The sequence below is a fragment of the Liolophura sinensis genome, chromosome 1 (genome assembly GCF_032854445.1).
Source record: "Liolophura sinensis isolate JHLJ2023 chromosome 1, CUHK_Ljap_v2, whole genome shotgun sequence".
NCBI lineage: Eukaryota > Metazoa > Mollusca > Polyplacophora > Chitonida > Chitonidae > Liolophura > Liolophura sinensis.
The window spans coordinates 41,336,047-41,358,623 of record NC_088295.1 but is presented as its reverse complement, the minus strand read 5'-3'; the positions used below and the strand labels follow the sequence as shown (position 1 = coordinate 41,358,623).

The 22,577-nt window shown below is 37.7% G+C and overlaps 1 protein-coding gene across 1 annotated transcript; it reads right to left on the bottom strand.

The window, feature by feature from the left end:
• Positions 1–2,531: 2,531 nt before the first annotated feature.
• LOC135482294 (tyrosine-protein kinase receptor UFO-like) lies at positions 2,532–11,619 on the bottom strand. The gene is made up of 11 exons (XM_064762210.1): positions 11,616–11,619; positions 11,217–11,365; positions 10,413–10,572; positions 8,589–8,618; positions 7,850–7,996; positions 6,770–6,892; positions 6,074–6,279; positions 5,254–5,363; positions 4,185–4,344; positions 3,535–3,671; positions 2,532–2,811 (listed from the first exon to the last, which is right to left on the bottom strand). The coding sequence occupies exons 1-11, from the start codon at positions 11,617–11,619 to the stop codon at positions 2,532–2,534; spliced, it is 1,506 nt and encodes a 501-aa protein (XP_064618280.1).
• Positions 11,620–22,577: the final 10,958 nt, after the last annotated feature.

The following is a 22,577-nucleotide window of genomic DNA, read 5'->3' as shown; positions in this document are numbered from 1 at the left end:
TAAATCACATTTCAAATTTTGCTTTAAGTCAAAACTGGCTTTGTGAAATCAGCCACTGCTTTCTTTTTCCATCGTAATATGGAATAAACGAGTCATTGGGCAGTCATTGACTTGAAACCAGGTCAAACAGTAAATATGTATCTATATACTGAGCTGAGTATTTCTATTTCAAGGTGATTAAAATTCAGAACGGCGGATATTTACGTCACCATTCATAAATATTTACAAGTTCGAAAGTGGGAGTAATGACGTTTGGTGACGACAGACCATATATATATATATATATATATATATATATATATGTATATATATATTTATATATATAAACCCTGTATAAACAGCGATAAGAATATTTATATCGCTTTAAATGATTGAGGAAGACAAAAGCAATACATTACAAGGAAATTACGGAAATCATGCTGTTGTAGTTACAACAGATTTAGGTAAAAGGTTTCAAATGTTCAGTGATTACAAATATAAATGGTTCCATATTTTGGAGGGTTCAAAATGCATAAAAATTGCTCATTATACTGCCAATAACTAACACAATATAGATAGTTGTTAACTGAAAGGGGTGGAGTAAAAAACAAAAATGTTAATACGATACGACAATAACTTTCTTGAGAACCGACAAAAATCAGAATACTATACATTCATAAACAAAATATGTCGCTTTGGTCTCTTTTCTTAACCCTTGAGCACTTACTTTCTGAAAAGCCTTCAGTGTCATTCTCAACAAACTAATGCCATTGTGAGCACTCACAGATAACGTCCACTTTATCACAACAGGAAAACAACGCTCTCGCAAGAAACATAAAATGAGCCAATTTATTTTGAGTCCGAGTCCGACGCCAAGATTTAACAACGTACTCAATGGATCAGTACGTGTATAGGCAAAAATTTGTTAAAATTAAGTCCAGAGTCCGGCCTGTTGTCAACTAGCCTAAGCCAGGGCTTTATTCCCACTGTACATGTACATACTTTGTATTGACAGATCCCCCTAGCACCATAGCTTAAGCAGAAATAAGCAATATCCCCTTAACACATGCGAAAAAGCTCTTCTAATATTTATTCCAACAAAATATTCTAATTTTTAATATCATTATTTTATTCACTCGACACATTCAGCTCTTTAGATTTGATTTCAATATTCAGTTTCTTAAATTAACTAAAATGTCTGCTTAATAAATATATTTCATTTGAGTTTATAAAAAGGGTCGAAAGTAGGTCATCCTGTCAATGGATAACACCTTCGTTTAACCTATACTCAACACAAATATAAACGCACGAAGCAATTTTATATTGTTTTCTCTCAGTATTAATTAACGAATTAACTCAACAATTAGAGTAAATATTCATTATCAATTGTGTCTTTAATTTCCACCAGATTTTGAAATTTTAGGGCAATAATCCAGGAACTATGGCAGCGTGGAAACAGAGTGGTCGATTATCACCGTTCATGCTCTTCGGGATGCTAACGGTTGACACAGTCGGTACTGAGTGCTGTAAATTGTGATTACCGGCCACTCCGTTTTCACGCTGTCATAGCTTCTGGATGTGCCACTTCATTGTACATTATTAATTAGGTGGTAAATTGTGAATGTAGCCTACATATGCTTTTGAAAACCTTATGTTATGTTCAGCTACAACCAAAAGTTTGCAATAACAAGCAATGCCCTGTTCAATAAACTGATATACACACTGTGTTAACGAAACACAAAACCAGGCCATGCCACATAATTAACAAGTTAAGAGCAATATAGCGACCAGGTAAGAACTATATATTGTCGCGACGAGAAAGTGGCAGGGATATTCATGATGGCTCATAATGTAATTTTGGGAGAAAATTGCCAGACGATTTCTTGTAAGAAGAAATAACATACAGCCCAGTTCGTCACCGAGATGAGTTGTTGTTCATGCCAGCTATATATATCGGCCTTAAGGTACTGAGGACTGAACCCTCACCCAAGTCAATCACAAACCACCTGACGTAAACGAGAGCTAGCTTCGTGTCTTTGAACTCACTGGCCTGAGGCTGATCGGATGAGGCAAAAACAAGACTTGAGCCTGAAATGACCGGCATTATCTTTAATGCCGCCAGTTAATTAAATAAAGGGGACAAAACAATTGCTAACTCTGTTTGGACCATGTGTTGACCAGTATGAAATACAGACCATCTTTACAAGATCAACCAAATTCATGTTATGAAATTTCGTCAGTGAACTACTTAATAATCTTAATAGCATGAACCCACACATAACATTGAAAAATTGGATACGCCATGGTACACTGTATGGTTGATATTGTTTTTGGAGCTAATATCCAAAAACAGGCGTCAGATGTCAGTGGAATCAACAAAAATACATTCGATAATCTGAACAAAAATCCAGGCGCAGGAGAATTGCAAACGACGTATCCTCTCCCCAGTCTTTCTTCTTAATCCAGTGCTCTGGAGATCCGACTTATTTTTACATAAAATCTCCAATGTATTCTGTGAAATTAAGTCCATTTCACAGCTCATCAGTTTTTGCTTATAGGTTACGACTCTCTGTGAAACCTTTGGCTCTAAAGCTGGCTTCTCTGTAATCCACATAATTCATTTTGGTTGGAGTTCCCTTCTTCTCAAGGTCAGCCAAATCCTGAGGTGAGCAGATTACACCAGATGATATGTCAACAGTCCTTGCCGGTGCTTTGTCCAAGTCCAGATATTCACTTATCCCGGCCAAAACGTCCTCTATGGTTTTAGCTATGTCAACAAACGTGGGTCGTTCTTTGGGGTTTTCCAACCAACATTTGAGCACCAAGTCATATCTGAACAAAAAACAAAAGATTTTCCGTGTCACAAACACACCTTTTGTTGTCGGTGCATGAATAGGTAAGTATGGAAGCCGATAAAGGACATCTCGCTACCTCGACCTTTCTAATACAGGGCGTGTCGGTGAAGTAAAGTAACGAGGTAGCTAAGTAGCGAGGTGGCAATGCGAGCTCGAGGCAGCCAGGTAGCGATGCAAGACAGCGAGGTAGCGAGATTAACACAATGCCTCGCTGCCACACCCTTTTCAAAGGGCGAGATGCATTGAGGCATTGATAAATTGTACATATTTGCCAAAAATTTTATAAATTTATAACTTTATTTTCAAGTCAGATGTCATTTGTTATTTTTGACAGGAAATTATCTGAGATCGAGTATGACACAAATGCTTGCATCGTGAGCAGCGACAGTGTGATATAAAAGTGTGATATTTGGCAAATGATCACACGTAACCGTTGATACCTGGCTTCTTCAATTTCAACGATAAAATCAGTACAGTCAGCCAATAGGAAAGTAAGAGATTCCAGAATGTAACAGAGCTGAGTACTACACTAGCTGCTTTACCGTGATTTAAAACAAGCAATGCTGCACATACTTTCTGCTGAATATTAGAATCTAGGCGAGCCATCGGAAATAATTTGGAGTAAAAATATCCGCAGAATGGAATCATCAAACAGTGTCGACCTAGAAATCTAATCTTTGAAAGTTTACACATAACTCACACAGCATCCGGGCAAGTGTCCGGTTTGGAAAGTCTCTGGCCTTTCTCCAGTTCCGGAAGTACCTGGGCATTCTCCAGTTCGGGGTATGGTACTTTTCCCAAGGTGAAGATTTCCCACACCGTCACGCCATAAGACCACTGGGGGAAAACACAGATAAATTAGAGATGCCCTCTGGAAACATACCTGTACCAAAGGATGTCGTTATATGATCCTAAATGTACTTTTTATCTCACAACCTTGCCCGAAGGCAACCAAAATCGATACGATATTCGTACAGGTTGCTAGTTTTGCCACAGGCTTCATGCCGCTGTTACATCTTGCTTCAGTCTATACATATAACAGTATTATTGGTCATAACCAATCATTTGGTAAATAGCTGGAATGCCTCTAGTCCGGATCAAAACAGATAGTTTATTGTTAATTTCATTAATGCTGAAATTAATAACCTTACACGATTAATCCCTAGATGGTCGAAGATCCCAACAGGTGTCTGTCCGCGGGGATAGTTTTCACTCATCCACCCATGTAAACATTCAATCCTACTTGCCGTGTTATACATACAGCGTATTAGATGGATCAGACAAATAAATAACCTCAGATGTTGTCCCTTCAAGCAAGCTTCTAAACCAATCATTTGGGATTAAACCTACCACGTCGGTACATATACTGAATACGCGATCCCGCAAACTCTCTATGGCCATCCATTTTACAGGCAGTAACTTGTTCTTGTCCTGACGATAATAACTGTTGGAGTAAACGTCTCTGGTCAAGCCAAAGTCCGCCACCTTGACCACCATGTTACTGTCCAGCCTGAGAATTAGTTCATAAAAAAGTTTAGAACGTTTGTCATGGAACATTGCACTGTAATATTAGATTAATAGCTTCAGCTAAAGCAATACATGGGATAAATAAATATCACTTTGTGATATACGTTAACATCACATTGTGGGAATCCGTTTTGGAGGCTATAGACAGCAGACATGTTCATGTGTGAAACTATGAACCTCTCTTAAAGAAAGTGCAGACAGCATTGATGTTCATATGTTGAACTATTAATCTCTTCCATTGGCAGTAAAAACAGTAGACATGTTCAAACATGAAACTATGAAACTCTCTTAAGGAATTTACACACAGCAGATATGTTTATTTATCCCGCATCTGACGAAATACTCCGCTTTTCATTGAACAGTCACGTGGGATACATATATATTCTCAAATCCTGCAGACGACGTCAAATATGTCTGCTGAGTAGGCTATCTCCCTTTGTTGGGTCCAACGACGATCACATCCCTGAAACGATTTACCTATACATCGGTCTTTGCATTGAACTGATAAGTCTTTGCAGGATAAATTCGTTACATGGTGACACAATGATAGGATACGCAAATCCTGTAAAGACTCATCACGTGACCGTTGTTGTCCAGTCAAAAGCGAAATATTTTTCAGACGCGGGATAACTAATGATATGGAACTGGGAAGCTCTTCTGACAGCAGACATGTCCATTCATATAATGAATCCCAAGTTTCTCGTGCTTATTTATACTCATGTCGACTTCCTAATGGGTGTTTTAACTACAACCACAAGACATAGTACTGTTTTCACTGTTCTCTTTTGTTACTAAAACCTTATGCATATTGCCCACATCTTCCAACATACAGCCGAAACATTGATCATGACAAACTACCATAGCACTTATTTTCAACCGCATCGTGACGTACATGCAATTTCTGGCGGCCAGATCTCGATGGACAAACTTCATGTCAGACAGATAGGTCATTCCTCTGGCTATATGTAGGCAGAAGGACAACAGTTGGTTAAGTTCTGGTGCCTGGGAAAAAATAAACAGTTTTAATCAGATCAGCGAGCATGAATTCCTATTAGCGGGTGAAAGGTGAAGGACCATCATTCTAGAGTTGTGGCTCACGCTGACGATTACGGCTCTGGCTCACAGCAAATGTCATGCTACTGCTACATGCTAATGTCATTTGGTCGCGAACCACTATCTATAAATCATTTACTGATATCGATAGTTCTTGATAAAATGTTATTTTGGCCTCTTCGAGTCGCGTGCTAAAATCTAGTTCTCGTTGTTCTGGCTGAAGCTATAAGATACTTATAGCGAATGGAGGTGGTTTACTAAGGGGCAATCCGCTTTCCAAGGCTATAAACTTAACGTTCGTTTATCAGTACTGTATTACACAGCAATCCAATAAGTAAATTCTATAATAGAAACATAATTTTATGTATGCTTGAAAAATATTCGCATCAGAAAGAAAACATTTACAAAGAAGTAATTTTAAAAAAATGATTTGTGTATAGAAACAAGACATTTGAATATTACGTTTGTCTGAAATCTCAATATGTTAGAGGTACGTGTATTGTTGCGTCGGTCTTAAATTTGAGACCTCCAACCATAATGCTGGTCGCCGTCATAAAAATGAAATATTCTTGAATAAGACGTAAAACACCAATCAAATAAATAAAGAAAGAAAGAAATCTGAGACAGAAATTCGGTGGTGTCTGCACATAGATAATTACCTTGTCCTTCAAATCATCCTCATACCGGAACGACCTAAGGTATTTCTGCAGATCTCCGTGTTCCATAAAGGGTAAGACGAGGGTGGGGATGTGGGTGGTTGGATGGACACACACACCGATCATTGTCAGCACGTTGGCGTGTCGAAAGCCCGCCATTACAATGGCCTCTTCCATGAAAGCGCTGATTTCAGGGTAAGCGCAGTTTTCTAAGCAAGAAAATCCCATAGATCTCAGTTTTTGACAGGAAAGCCTGTGATTTGCCATCAAACCGATAAACACTTGGTCATCCTTTAAAACTCTTAAATCTCTAAATCTTTCATCAATTAAAACGCTAATTTCTTACTTTAGGCTTAATGTTATATGAATTAAAACCTGTAAAATTTTAAACGTTTTCATCCAAGGTCTGCCGTCATAAACAACCAATCTAATTCTGCAAATAATTGCAATTCTGCAACAAACTATTGAAGATTTCTGCATTACACACCTAACATACCTTTGATGGTTTTTATGGCTACATCTTGAGCGTGAAGAGGGTTAGTATCCGGTCGATATCGTCCCCGGTAAACAGTTCCAAACGCACCTGTAGAAAATGATTGCAGTTAGCTCATTTATTCATTGTCTGGATCAAATAGAAAGGACAGCAGATCTTTATTTAATTTTGTCAGAAACATTAAAAAAAGAATTTTGCAACTGTACCTTTTCCGATTTCCTCCAAAGTTTCGATTTTATCGGGATGAATAAGAAACTCATATATTGTCATCTGAGACTCCGCATCTAGAACCATTTTTAGCATCGATCCGATTTCCAGCTCCACGTTTTCTTCAAAGTAAAAACAGAAAATTGTTAGATGCTGACAACTACAATTACAGAGGCGAAGCCTTTCTGTTGTATAATTTAACACCTTTCTATCTGTTTAATAAAAATGAACACAACCGCTTTTGCAGTTTTATAAATAGCAATTTGATTCGGAAGGGAATTCATCGCAAGGGAACTCATCGCATGGGTGTACAAAATGTCAAGGAAAAGTAGTTTGATGTAAAAATAGGGTTTGCTTTAATGTACATTTGGCTGTCTACAGTTTTTGTATTGATATGATCAGTCTAAGCAAATCTTTGAAAGATAAACATGTGTCAGGTGACTTTATATCTGTGGTTTTATTGTACCAGATAACAAATAGAACATTGTTTTCGTGAACCAGAGATCGAACACATGCTTTGTGGGATTAGATTTCAAAGGCAACAATGTTTGTACGAGACACCAAACACAACAAGGTGTGATGGAACCAGATATCAAACCAAACATTGGTTTTTATTCTCTAAAGGGAAAAACAAACTAAAATGCAGTCCAATCACTGAACACTGTGTTTAAAATTCCTCTGAATTTTAAACATTTCCTGAATAGAATTAAATTCCAGGATGAACGCCATGGACGACAAGGATATTCTACGCCAGTGAATTCACAAGAAATAGTCCCATTGCCAAGGGCAAAGATCTAATAACAAGTACGTTCCATGAAGTAAACATTGTAATTTAAAATCTTAGATACATATAAATCTATAAAAGAAAGTTAAAAATACAAAGGCAAGTATTTTAATTTTCTGTGATGTATCTGATGACCACTTTCCTTTAAAGAAACTGTTTCTGACATTTTCCTCAGCCACCTGTACCTTGAAATAGCAGGACAATGAATATATCCTGACAGCAACCTGCGAAACCATGCAAGAGCGTTCACTTCAAATCACCTGAAAAAAAGTGTTGATATTTGTTTGGATCTCACCTTTGGATTTTGGCAAGGCGCTTGAGATAGAGATCAGCTTGCTTCCTTCTGTCTCCAAAACACGGTGAGTCCTATGAACAACTCGATGTTTCCGGCAGATACAGGCTACTAATGTGATGGCTAAACCTAAAACTCCAATGGTCGACACTGTCAAAAAAAGATGGTGCAGATGATGAAAATATAACAAAAACGGCAGTTTTCAGTTAAAGTGAAAAAATCATGCTAGAAAGAACGTAAAAATGGCCCTTGATTTTGGAGGTTTCTCATCAGCTATAGTGTTGGTCGACTTGAGCTGTATGATGAACTAGCATCAAACCAGGCTTTTTCGAATATCAAAGGACGCTCTGCACGGCATAGTTGCCATTTTAATCATTTCAATAAAACTTCCGATAATTTTGCAGTGTGGCAAATGTTTATCTTGATTTTACGCAAACTGTAGCTCTGAGAGAGCCTCTGTGGCCTAGAGGTTAGCATGTTACCGTAGCACAATGACCCAGAAGCCTCACCAGTGCGGTCACTGCGAGTCTTCTGTCAGTATTGCGGATGGCCGTGAGTTTCCACCGGACTCTGAACGGTTGTCTCGCACAATAATTCTGGCTACCTTCGTACAAGTGAAATATGTTTGAATACAGTGTAAAACACCAATTAAATAAATAAATAAATAGTAGCTCTGAAATTCAGCATTTATACTCCCTCTTCAAAAGCCAGTGAAGAAATAAAGATGTTCCCAGATACTTACCCAAAATTATTGTCATGTAGTTATCACCGCCTGTTAGCAGAATAAAAAAAGACAGTAGAGTAAAAGCATAAGTAAAACTATGGGTACCACGAATACCACATTTAAGTACAACAAATATCATCTTACATGAACATTTCACATGTACCCAATAAGACAATTCATGACAGCTAAATTATTTATTACTCCAAACCCCAGTCTAATTATTCTCATAACATTCATACATTATTAACATATCCAGCACGTCAAATTTTGGTATTTTTTACACGGAACATATGTACCGAACAAGTAAGTAAGTACGATACTTGAACAAGGGATGTTTTACACAGCGAAATAAATGTAAAGTTCAGCGGAAAAGGCTCACGTTTTGAATACGTACCTGATGTCACTGGATCTCTGAAAGCTATGTAAAATCAGAAAACAGTGTATATTTAGTCGTGTGAGGTAAATTTGAGAACAAGTTGTTACTGAAGAATTGTTGGCTCTGCGGATAAAGGTGATCTTGTGTAGATCATATGCAATACGAATTTCCAACACCATCATGCATGGACACCCATTGCTTTATTTAAACATGCGTTAAATCAAGTGCTTTACATTCAAAAGAGAAGCAGTCATTCGTTTTCAATGACTCTCAAACTTCGATTATTCGACATCCAAAAAGCCTCATTTTCAACAACAAATGAATGTATCTCCGTCGCGCTTTGAATTACAGGGAACAAACAGTGATGCGGGTACCGAAACTTGCCAGGAGATATCTAACATTGCTCCAGGTAGAAAGGTAGTGCATTGTGCCCTGGGTAAAGCGATACTGTATACCTTGCTGTAGTTAACAGGGTTCATACACAACTATGAAACAGAACGCCTGAGGTCTTCAACATTCTGTCCTTGTCTAGCAATAATATAATGCTCATCTGGTTGTGTAACATTGACTTGACCGGAAGCAGCTAGATGGATGTCGCAACTGCATTTAAACTTAATGTGTAACGTGAATAGAAAGTTGTTAATCTATAGATAAAACAAACTGTGGTCTCCCAACCAAGATAGACATATATCCTTCACGTTCGTGACGATATACCGTTTGTCTAAGGCCATCAAATTATCAACATATTGCCTTGTGAAAGTATCAAACTTTAAATATGGCAAGTTTAGGAGTTTCCGTCTATAGTTGAAGTACTACAGTGAGTGAGTGCTTATGGTTTAACGTCGTACTTAATTTTTCAGTCGTATGAAGACGAAGGAGTCCATAGAGTGCATGTAATGTGCCCCCTTATTTCCAGGACGGATTTCCACCGCTCTTTTATCTAGTGCTGCTTCACTGAGACGACAAGTAAGCCGCACCACCCGATCCATTATATTGGTAAGCGTCAATCATTCGTTGCACTATTCCCTTAATGCTGAACACCAAGCAAGGAAGCTACAAATTCCTCTTTTAAGTTCTTAGGTGTAATCCGCTCCCAAAGCGTACGCACTATCAACTGAGCCATCGGGGCCGGTTTGAAGTAGTAGAGTTGAATTTGAAGACAACACTGTGTTCATCCACATAAGTGCTTGTACACAGTGTTGCCGTCGTGGAAATGTAAATAAGGAGAAATTGAAGTAACTCGGTAAACAAAGCAAGAACAAGTAGCCTTTAGTCAAATTCGTTTCAAGTTTGAAAGGAAAGGCACTTTGCTTGCTGAATAACTAGACGGTTAAAAGAATTAAGCCACGCACTTTAAACAGTGAATCCACTAGTTCATGTTCTCTGCCAAATATCCTACGAAATTGGACAAATGGAAATCACTTCATCAAAAATGGGAATAAACATAACAATTTGTCAGGACTTACAGGGAAGTTTTCGCTGATATCTGCAGACGACAAACGTGACAGCCGTTTTATTAGCGTTCGTCGTCACACCGAGAAGGTCGTTAGGGGAGGACTGCACGTGTTTGGCTAGACCACCAGCTCGATACTCAAGACGCTGCTTTTTCACATCCATTCCCTTAACCTAAAAGTATGAGCAAAAACATTGTCCATTTATTACTGTACCATTGTGGCTTAATATGGTGTAACACTAGACCAGTTGTTAAAATTAAGCAAATAAGACAGGACAGGCCAATTCATGAAGTAGATGTCAAATAGGCCCAACAACTGTGGAACATACAACCATCTGGATACAGATTTGTTTGTTCGTTAATCTGGGTAAAAGACCTCTTTCAACATTATTTCGTGCCTATCCAGATGATGTCTCCTATACAGTATTCAATATTTATAGTGCTGTCTCACTAAAACAAACAAAGACACGATGCTGGACACTGACATCGAATTCGTCAAGGATGGATTTATCGCCTTGTGCTGAGTGATGAGGCTGAACCAGAAACCTCATTCGTAAGAGGATAGACGATCTACAACTTGCCATTACTGATGGGTTGAATGATTGATTGACTGATGGCTATTTAATGCCATACTGAAGAATATTTCAATTATATAGTGGCGGTGGAGGGTACCGTAGTTCTCGGAGTAAAGCACCCACCTTTGCCAGATGCCTTTGCCGTCGCCGATAGAGCGAGGGCTAGATTCTAACACGCGAAGTCGTATAATAGAATTAGTATTAGACGTTGTGTATAATTTAATAATAAAGGTTAACCAAACCTGTTGACACTTCCAACCGTAGAGGAGAAGATAGAACGGGTGTTCTGTGGGCAGTTCGATCTCATTGTCGATCTGACCATCCCCCATACAGCAGTACAGAAGCGGGAAGACGACGACTGCATCAGAATCCACGGTGATGTTGATTGTCTCTACAATGTAGAAGGGAGACGCTTTAGGGAAGGGTCACAAAGCTACGTTAAAGGATTAGTGTCCACATTCGGCTACTAAGTATAAAGATTATAGCCTGTTTAACAGTATGCTACCAGGAGGGCATCTGAGAAACGCCAGGTAAAGTTCAGCGGGTGTTGTCATAGATGGCCAAGCCAAGTCTAGCTGGCTTATATAACTGGATTTTAAGTAACTGGACATAAGCAAATATACTGCCGTATTAAACTGTACCCATAGTGGGCAACGTTGAAGTTCTGATTTATGACACTGACATCTCGGTCAGACTTCAAATTCCGAGTTTCCAGACAATAAATTTGAACTTCTTTCCAGCCGCAATGGCAATACGAACTGGTAAGCTACAGCTTTATCCTGTGTTACACTGTAGGTCTACATTTCGTGAAGCATATTCAATATTTACTATTCTTCTGTCCGTTTCACAATAAATACCATTGTATTCCCCGAGTGGATTTACTTCAAAATGGGTTCGCGGGAATTAATTTTTATGAATTTAATACTGAAAAAATTGTTACAATTGTTTAATTTCCTGGTTTAATTATGGCCGAATTTACTCAATTATGGCACGTCAAACGGGTACTATGAAGGGTGACTGACTATAAACCTCTTTTGTTTCCTGCGGTGTCGGTAATCCTCGTAATATGGATCAGATAGCCTGTCAGATACCGCTAGCATTGCCGTAGCTGTCAAACGGCCATTGCGTTGTTGTACACAGTTCACAATATGTTAGAAACTCACTCATTGGTCACAGGCAATGGGATAGCGACATTTATTAGAAGTCATTCACATGACTGTATCTACCTTACTTCCACATTATTGGCATACCGAAGAATGATCTAACTAATGACGAATACACTCCCGCTTTGTTTTACACCTACCAAACCCTATCACCAGAATTCGATATGCTTCTTGTTACTCGTATGCTTTTCTAACACTGAACTAAATGGCGAAGCTCTGACACCTCGTAAAGGTTGCACTTGTATGACGTCATTCGGCGAAGACTACCGAGTGTTGGCGGGAAAAAATGCATAAATTCAGACTCATTATCCAGTAGTTTTAATGCCATATTACTCAGATTACTGCACAGTTTTCCAGTATTTTTACACTCGATTTAACAATATATACAGGGGTAGCTAATTATGAAAAAATAACCATTCTGGACACCAATCCTTTAAACTTTAGTCAGAATTACTCTTAACTTGTGATATTGTTCCTGAACTTGAACGTAAACGGTAATGACCCAAGAGCCTTTTACCAATGCGGTCGCTGTGAGTTCAGAAGCAGATCATGCTGCCTTCCTCTTCGGCCGTACGTGGGAAGGTCTACCAGCAACCTGCGGATGGCCGTGGGTTTCCCCCCGACTCTGCCCGGTTTTCTCCCACCATAATGCTTGCCGCCGTCGTATAAGTGAAATAATCTTGAGTACGGAATACAAGACCAATCAAATAAATAAAAAAAATTGAACTTAAAGGTTAATTTTGTAATATGGCCCTGAATGTCTCAGACAACTCGTGGCTTAAAAATAAAAGATCTGAAGAACTAAAGAAGTCGTCAGTATTTCTCATATTTAAGTGATAACTTAAATAAAGACTGAGGTATTTAATTAAATGTAGAGATAGTCAAAAAGTATTTCTTCGGGGTTACTTATCTATAAAGACAATAATTCTGTGTTGTTTGCTCAACTATAAAAGCATGTACATGGAACATACTTGGGGTCATTGATAAAGGGCAAGTGGAATTAAGGCCGAATACACAGTAGTTCCCAGAAGGGAATCCTTGTCTTTGATGGCTTTCCAATCGGATACACATATCGAAGTCAAAATTCCTGGGCTCACTTGTACCGATATTGTCTACCAAGGAAAAGCTGCCGTAGTCAGAGTATTTCCATGAGTCCGGTGTTTGAGCGGAAAAGATTCCTAAAAGATATGAAACCTGATATAAAATATATTGGACGATTTAAGTTATAAAAACGAGCAAATAAAGAAATACGTACATAACGCAAAAATCAATTGGAAACCGCAGTTCCTTTCCCTTCCAATTTCGTAGTATTCATTGGTATGAGCCCGTAATGCTATAAACAATAATTGTGAAACCAGTCAAGGTGTCATAATACGAGCTGCACCCTGGTTAATGGGTGGGGCTTTAAGCGACGATATATTTTCTGAACACTTTGTGTTTGTTTAAATATATCAATATTTGAATTTTTTTTTGATCATTGAATTTGTTTACATTAACCTCATGATGAACATTTGGTATTCACATAAGCAGAAACAAAGACAAAAGAGCAATAGAATTAATTGTTTTAAAGCCATCATGATAAAAATTTAAGCCAGCCCTACACATTAACCCACATTACAGTGAAACAATGAGAAAAACTAATAAAAATAACAAAGTACCGTCGATACACCCTTCTTCTGGTTTCAATAATCCAAAGTTTCCCGTTGGCCAGTCTGTAACAAATACCATTGCATTAAAAAATATATCCTATCTCTCTCAGTCTATAACGGTCACTGGCGTATCAGTCTCACAAGCTGATCAGTCTTTTAGTGAAACACATGTACCGCGCCTAAAACAAACGGGTGAACGTCACAGTTTTTGTACGGTTGCGCACAGAAAGCAAAGATGTAGTACACAAGTACTCCGGCGTAACGGCAGAGAATGTAATATTTGGGACCTAGTTGTTTGGGAAAGTGATCAGCAGTCGTTGGGTATTTAGATGGTCAAGTTGATTACTTAATTCCGTTCTGTGCACAAATACTTGACAGTATAGGTAAATGTTACTTCAGATAGTAAGTAGAGAAGCGGCCGTAATCGCCTTTAATGATACTCACAGTTTTGCACGGTATATGAGCACCTGTACATTTTGATTTCTTTCTTAGTCGGAAGTACCTCTGTGCTGCCTTTTCTAGGCAGAACTGTGGTATAATTCACCAGCCACTTCGTAAATTCCACCCTCGCGTCGAAGTCTATTACCTACAAGATATTTGATTAGACATTTTAAATAGTCTGACGTGCTAAGGCCTTACAGAAACCTGCGAATGTTTCTTCGTTTCCCCCGGGCTCTGCTCAGTTTCTTCCCACCACACCGCTGGCAGTCGTATACGTGAAATATTCTTGAGTACGGCTTAAAACACCAGTGAAATAAATAAATAAATAAAGACTTTGACCATGTTGATTGTTTGTTGTGAGAACTAACCAACCAACAAAGACGGTTTAATGGCTGGATTCTACACGCTCGAGGCCCCATCACTCCTTCTTGTGACAACGTTACTTTTTATTGTAATCCCCATCCGATTGACATCCGGTTGAGCTATTTGCAACAATGTTGATTATGACTGGCGAAATGCGTGTACTTGAATGACAGTTCAGAAGTGCAGGTAGCAGAGACATTAGGTGAAGGTCATCGAAAATTCAGTGAACTGAACAGTAATCAATGAAGTCGTCAGCTGGATTCTTCAGCGTTCAGTAAACATGAATTTGTGCCCGTTAGTATCATTGAATTCTAAAGAATCCTTATACATGTAATAATATATAGTTGGAGCTTTACCTGTGTACATTACGTCAACAGGTTTAAAAGGTATAGATACCTTCTGGCATATTCTGTCAAAAGGTAGCAGATAGAAAGGCCCGTTCCATTCTGGAAATGTTACAGGCGTATCCTCATCACCGTCATCTCGGCAGCAGTACTCTATGGAGTAATTCGAATCTCCAGTGTTTGCAGTCTGTACGACTGTGGCATCTGAAAGAGAGAAATGCGAGTCTTTTCATACCGGTTTATCGTTTAAGAGGACATGACAAGAATGTATGAGTATTTGAAGTATATTGTGAACAACCTAAGATACCAGGTCCCAAAGGGATATGTAAGAAGTACTATCAAAGTAGTAAATAAAGCTGGTAACATGTAGGAGAGAAGTGCTCAGCAGTTTTCAATGATTTAAGAAGACAGTCGATATTCCAGGCATGGCATCAAAATTTCATGGCATTAAAATTTCAAACTTGTATTCCGTAGAAAGATTTTTATTATAAGACCTGTCTCTAATGTACATGTAGTTCACGCTTGATCTTATCTTGTTCATCAATAAGTACAGATTTGATTTGGTCTATGTAGCCAAACGATGCAAACCTTGCGTGAAGTTTTCCGGACATGTCAGTGCGGATTGCACTTTATAAAGGCAGTACTTCCCAAATGGTAGGCCTTCAACTTTGTTCATTCCGCATCTTTTTTCAAATTTCAGGCCCATTACAAGTTTCACTGAGACGGGCATCAGATTTCCCTCGCTGGGGGTCCATGTATTTTCGGAAAACTCTGAATGATGTATAAGCAAAAGATACGGAGTGTCACCAAGAGGAATTTTTGTACAATAAACCTGGTAATATCACAAAGAAAATGTAGGCTGGTACAACATAGCACCAAAACTTTTAGGGCAGTGATAAAAAAATTGTGGGTTAGTTGAACTTTGAATTAATACAATAATATGGAACATTCTGATCTCTAGTTTAAATCCTACCTATCCTCCCTCACGCGTGATACATATACATTACCATACACCTACAGAAAAAGTTGATTTATCCATGGGGAAAAAAAATTGTCACCAGTTTATAACTCTGTGTGTACTTCTAGATAACCCATGGTAACCCATGGCGGAGAATTGATACAAATCAAAAACTTTTATGTAATAAAAATTCACCAAGAATTTTATTCTTGAATATCTTCATTCAGGTTTGAGTTAAACAACGTGCATTTAAAAAGCGTGACCCTTTTTGTCGTCTTTGACTGTATGTAATAGCATAGTCTATGTGTAGAATTATGGTCAAAATTCTATACAGATAAACATTACATGAATAATCTGTTTTCCTATTTGTTCCTCACTCACCATCATAACCTGCTACGTCATATGCATTAATTCACTCCTTTCTTAACTTCAGCTGAAGTCAAGAGATAAAGAGCAACAAGGGTCTTCTAGAAATTGTTTGCGTTATCTAAAGAAGCTGATGTATATGGAGGGTCTTCGTTTCCTACATTCACAAATTTTCCACCACCTTACTTTGTGTCGATGAAGGGCAGCCCATTTTATGCATTGGCACGCTCACAACGTCTGCTTCCATTCCACCTGCAACAAGGACATGTGGCCATCATGATAAACTGATTGATTTACTGAATATGAAGTTTTTTGTTCTTGATGGCGATGAAGCTTATGGGCGGTAGATCCAGGGTCAGACCGGGGTCGGGTCACGCCTAAGGCCTTAAAAAACAGAGTAAGTTGTAACTTCAGCTTGAACGGGATAGTGCAACGACTGATTGCCCCGTATCAGTATAAGTATCAGTATAATGAATCGGGCGGGGCGGATTACTTGCCTTCGGTAAATCATCTCAGTGAAGCAGCACTAGATAAAAGAGCGGTGGAAATCCGCCCTGCATACAAGGAGGCACATTGCATACACTGTAGGGACTCCTTCGTTGTCATATGACTGAAACATTGTTAAGTACGGCGTTTAACCCCAAGTACTCACTCACTCAAATACTCGCAGTAAAACCAATGGAAAATGAACTCTCGTGGGAATATACTTAACTATATAACGCTATTTATCAAAAACTAAATCATTCATTTCGTTTAATGAGACATATGTTAATATTTATCGTCACCACATGTCTGGAATACTGTCGAGCTGGCGCCAGATCATCGTCGTTTATTTTATGCATTTATCTTAATAAAATAGTGATTTATTCGTGTGTACAAATATTTAACAATATTAATAAATATCCTTTGTCTTCCAATACTAGCAACTGATGGAAAATATCTCGATTCGCAATGTTGTAACATCAGGTGTAGAAAAGGCTTTAGAGATACGAAGATACATGGGTTTTTGCCTTATACATTTAGCATAACAAAACCAAAGGTATATGTTATTGCGACCTTCCATATTTTTGTACAGTTTTTAGCTGACATTAGGAGTGGCCGAACAAAATATTCAACTGTTGATGCTGATTTTATATTTATCATTTTGTTTTATTTGCTGAAAGTTATAAATACATTGATCGATGTGGATAAATGGTTTAATCAAATACTAAAACGAATACATCAATCATTCATATAAGAATAAATTAATATTCATTTAATGTCAATAATGTTACGCTGAACGTTGCTGTCCGCAATAATATCCTTCAAAACATTGAAAGACATATAACTAGCTTGCCCAAAAAAGGAAAGATTTTCAAATTATAAGGGTTATCAACAATACTTTGAACAAAATATAAATTATCTGGAGTCAGAAGTGTACCAATGTTTGGGAATGCATGTTTGACTGACGAGACACCGGACATTGAGTCAAAATAAGCTTTACCACATGAGTAATAAAAATATTATAATTAAAAATAAAAAATATTATATTTAAAAGCATTTACCAGCATGTTATAGGGAGTTTTAACAGAAATACTGAAAACACATTTCTGCTGTATAATATCCATACTCTTGGTCACGTTTATATTTTGTCATTTACTCATATGAACAGCTTGTATCTTAAACAATGAAAAACCTTTCTTGCCTAAAACAATTCTGGCCTAGGCTGTGAAGTCTTGTTCGTTCCTAGCTTTTTGATGATGTGACCATACAGACAATGTATTACTTATTCATTGCAAGAAAACACTGGTTAATTCAGTTTGGTTCCGAGTTACCATTGGAAGGGTATCATTTTAACGCTTGGAAATTGTTCAGAATTTAGCAACTGCCTGTCAAGGGAGTGTGCATGGTATAACTGTATGTCGGTGTCACTTGTTTTCAAGTTTTATCCCGCCTATATTCACGAAATAGTGAGAGCGATCATACAACCTACCTGACTCCATCACATATATAACCACCGCAGTGTAATTCCGGACATCTGGGCGATTGACCAGCCCTACATACAGCATGGTGTAATACGTCCCAAGAGGGATACGTTGAGACGTCAGGTACAGGTTTCCTGTTGTGTTCTCCACTGTCACTATGGTAGTGTTACTCAAATGGTATATTAGTGGAGAATCTGTAGTGCTCATTGCAGTAATGATTCTCAGTGGGCTATCCGGTGGAACATCAGAGGTTGCAAAAACATAGTAAGCAAGATTCGGGAAAAATGGCGGCGCAACGGCTTGAGAGGATTGAATGAACCTCAGATTAATCCTGTTGGTGATGACATTGCCATGACGATCTTCAGCGGACAAGGTTAAAGTTTTAGTGTTAAAGTCGGTGGCATATCCTCTTAAGAAAACCCCAACTTTCGTCAAATTAGCCGGGAAAATTGTCTTGGAAAAATGCCTGACGAATTCCTCCGGCAGAATTACGATATCATATACCGGTTCTGTCATGTACACCTACCAAAATAAACCAAAGCACAGTTGAAGCTCGTTTCACTTATATGCAGTGACATTTTTTTCAAGAAATACGACATAGAATAGATTTGTGGGTTTCCCTGGCAACAATTTTATTTATTTATTTAAAAGTTTACGCCGTGCTCAAGAATAATTGACACCAATCAAGTCAATAAATAAATAAATTTAAACGATATAGAATTTATAGGTCTATAATTTGATTTATTTAATTATTTGATTGGTGTTTTACGTCGTACTCAAGAATATTTCACTTATACGATAGCGGCCAGCATCCTCAGATTGCTGGAAGGACCTTCCCACGCACAAGGTCTTTAATACGGTGGGTATTACATACATATATGCATGGCCCAAACACATTATTGTCTCTTTTTGAGTAAAGAACATTAGTCTAGTTTATATAGGTGTGTTCGCGAGACCGTTGTGCTAATGACGCAGGCCTGTGAGAATTCCAGCCTTGAACATCGTTTGTTTCTTGAAGAAGGCTGAATTTTGAGTTGTGGAAGGTTATGTAAACAAAGTCGCGCGCTATTAATAAACAGTAAAGTATTTATTCCACCACTTGTTAGGAAATAATCTCTATGGACAACACACCAATAGATCCAACGAGATAATATACGAATGTTGTAGTGTAGCTTTGCTTATATGATGGATGGGTGATATTTTTCATAATTTTTGTTTCTTTGGTGGTACCTTTTATCATTGAGCATATGACGTGACTCAATGAGATTCCTTCAGTAGGTTGGCCATTTAAAATGGTAAGACCAATAGTCAAAAGAGTAGATCTTATTTTAGCATCCCTCAAACAAAGTATATTCCAAAAGTGATTTATCGCAATCAGATTCAAAGTCTTGAAAAGTTGTGTGGCCAGTTATTGCTTGGATATTTAATGTTCATTGTTACGGGAAAATAAAGTGAGTGCTGTGTGCATCTACAACACAAAACAGCCGACTTGAACGATAGTGCTGAAGATGGAAAAATGGGTCAACAAGATTGGCCAAACATAAATTAGACATGCACGTCTACATGCAGCTCTGGCAAATATATGGAAATGCTATTCTTTTCAGCATTGCGACTTCATTACTCGTAATTATCGGCTAAATCCAGGGCTTGTCTGATCTTAAAATAGATTTGACATGTTTAAGAAAGCCATTGGCGTCAAAGTAAAAAGCCCACGAGTGCAATATTTTAGAAGACTATTTCGATAAATAGGGGAATTTTTTTCGGATAGATGGGCTAGATCAGTGATTACATCAGTGTGCAAGATTAGTTTGCTGAATCTAACAAAAACGGCATTGCCTCATAAGGCATAATAATAATCATAATATGATCCATCTTATTTAATATACAAAAATCACATATGGTTCAATAAAAGGATACTGAATGTGTTAAAGTAACATGTATTTTGATTCAAACAGAGCTTACTCTTCCGTAATAGATAAAGCTCCTGTCTGCCTCAACTGGGATAGTCCAATTGTACGATGATTCCAAAGCGATCCTTCCTGGGGATATGTTATCCACAACATCTACAAACCAATGTTCAACCAGAAAAACATTTATCAAACTGTGAACTTACGACAAAAAATCTTTTGTTCGCACAACGTGGAAATGATACCGCAAATTCATTTCGAGAGCACACAATCCCTAAAAAAAAGCGTTATTAAGGTGGTCACGGATTGTTTCAAACTTTTCATTTTTTGTTCACGCTGCCACTGAGTATATATGTTTTCGAAGATATAAATAACCTAAAATAGAAACCTTTTGTTTCCATGCTGTTGAAAAATAACATATTTAATTTAGTAAAATTTAGCAATGTAATAAATAAGCTATAATAAAAAGGATATCGTTTTTCCCTCTGAAGACAAGTATATTCCGCACATAATAAATTTTGAGCATTTCGGACTTGCTCAAATAACAAAATGGCAGGTGGATTGAGTGTACCTGTAGCAGATGTGGAATATTCCTCCCAGAGCGTAACAGATGTACTAAACATTCCATGTGTACCAGATGTGGTGAACGTTTCAGTACTGTCAGATGTACTAAGCATTCTACGAGTATCCGATGTACTGAAGGTTTCTTGTTCCTCAGATGTTGTAGGTATTCCATTGGAACCAGACGTACTGAACATTTCAGGTCTCTGAGATGTACTGAGCATTTCAGGTGTACCAGATGTGCTGAACAATTCTGGTATTTCAGATGTACTAGAAATTGCAGGAGTACCAGATGTGTTGAGTATTTCTGGCCTTTCAGATGTACTATATATTCCAGGTGTATCAGATGTGTTCAGCATTCCAGACATATCAGATGTACTCAATTGGATCAAACTGTTGAAGACCAACGCTCCCAGAATGCACTTCATCGTTTCTATATAAATAAAAAGTTATTTTTTAGAAATTATCTATCTTGTATGTCGTATATCCTATGAGAGAAAACGACGTAATTTGGAATGAAATTGTTATCCCATATAGCAGCTCGCCCCCAACTGTTATCTTCTTTACCACCTTGCATGTCATAGCATATTACACCACCGAAGAGCGGTTTACAACCACGTACATTTATAAAAGGCTGTAGGTATATCTGTGAATATTTAAGCATTTGGAAGACGCTGCAATGTGGAAAGTTATAATTCAAACTTTTGATAAGTAATTCCTTAAGTATTGTTGTTTTTCAAACCGAAAACAGATATACGAAGGAAAGTAGTGACACACTATCATAAATTCTTTTTAATGAGTACTTCTTTATCTTTCTGAAAAGCTTTTTAAACCACACCTCTACAGGTTTATGTATCACTGAATCCATAATATGCCAACATGAAAAGATAATTAAATCCTTTTGAGAAAATATATTTTATCCACAGTTAACACGATTTGCATCAACACTGGCATTCCAGATAGCACCGTTTCAAGGTCCTCACCGGTATTTACAATACAGCTACTTACTGCCATCATCATGACCTCGAAACTATAAAGTGGTTGGTGTGGAAACCATAACTTTTTACTAATCATGTGCCCAATAACACCCCACCACCAACGCCATTCAACATTAAATTCAAGATTTTTAAAAAAATCGAAATTAAAAAAAAGAGACCAACATATTTGGTAAGGTAAGCTAAACACCTTTTATTTCGCATGTCTCGCTCTGATATAGTTCTAACAACGTGTGTTATAGTAGTTGTAAATAAAAAAATTACCACAAATCAAAAAATACATACAGTTTTGCTACAGTTTGTTAACTTAAAAGTGCTATATTGCACTTACAGATTTATAGAAACAAAATGTAACTCACCGACACCCATGTACACCTGATTCGGTACTGTTATGTAGAATCTGTGAGTCTTTACTCTAACTAGGCTGGAGTTGTTTAACGTGTCAATTTAACCCCATGGGCAATCTATTGGATTACTAATCTTATTTGTGCGAGATATCCATTATCGGCATAATCGGAAGCCGTGAGTTGTTTAACAAAGCCAGGTAGTCATGTGTGTTAACAAATATATGGTTTATTGTTTAAAGTACTAGTAATCGATATAGAGACACGACGAAATATCAGCTGATAAAGCCCTATACACTGCCATTGATTCACATACTTACACATTTAAAACTTCTGTGATTCGCTCACAGAATAGTTGTTCACTACCACTGGCTGTCAGTGCAAGTAGTTGTATAAATCTACTTTATTATATTGAAAAAATTATTACGATTGAGCAAGCGTTTTACCAAGGCAAATAATGTTAATAAAGGATATTGATTTGCCATTCACTTCACGTGAATAGGTGTATTTCGCCCCTAATGAATGGTTAATAATATGATTTAGGGCAT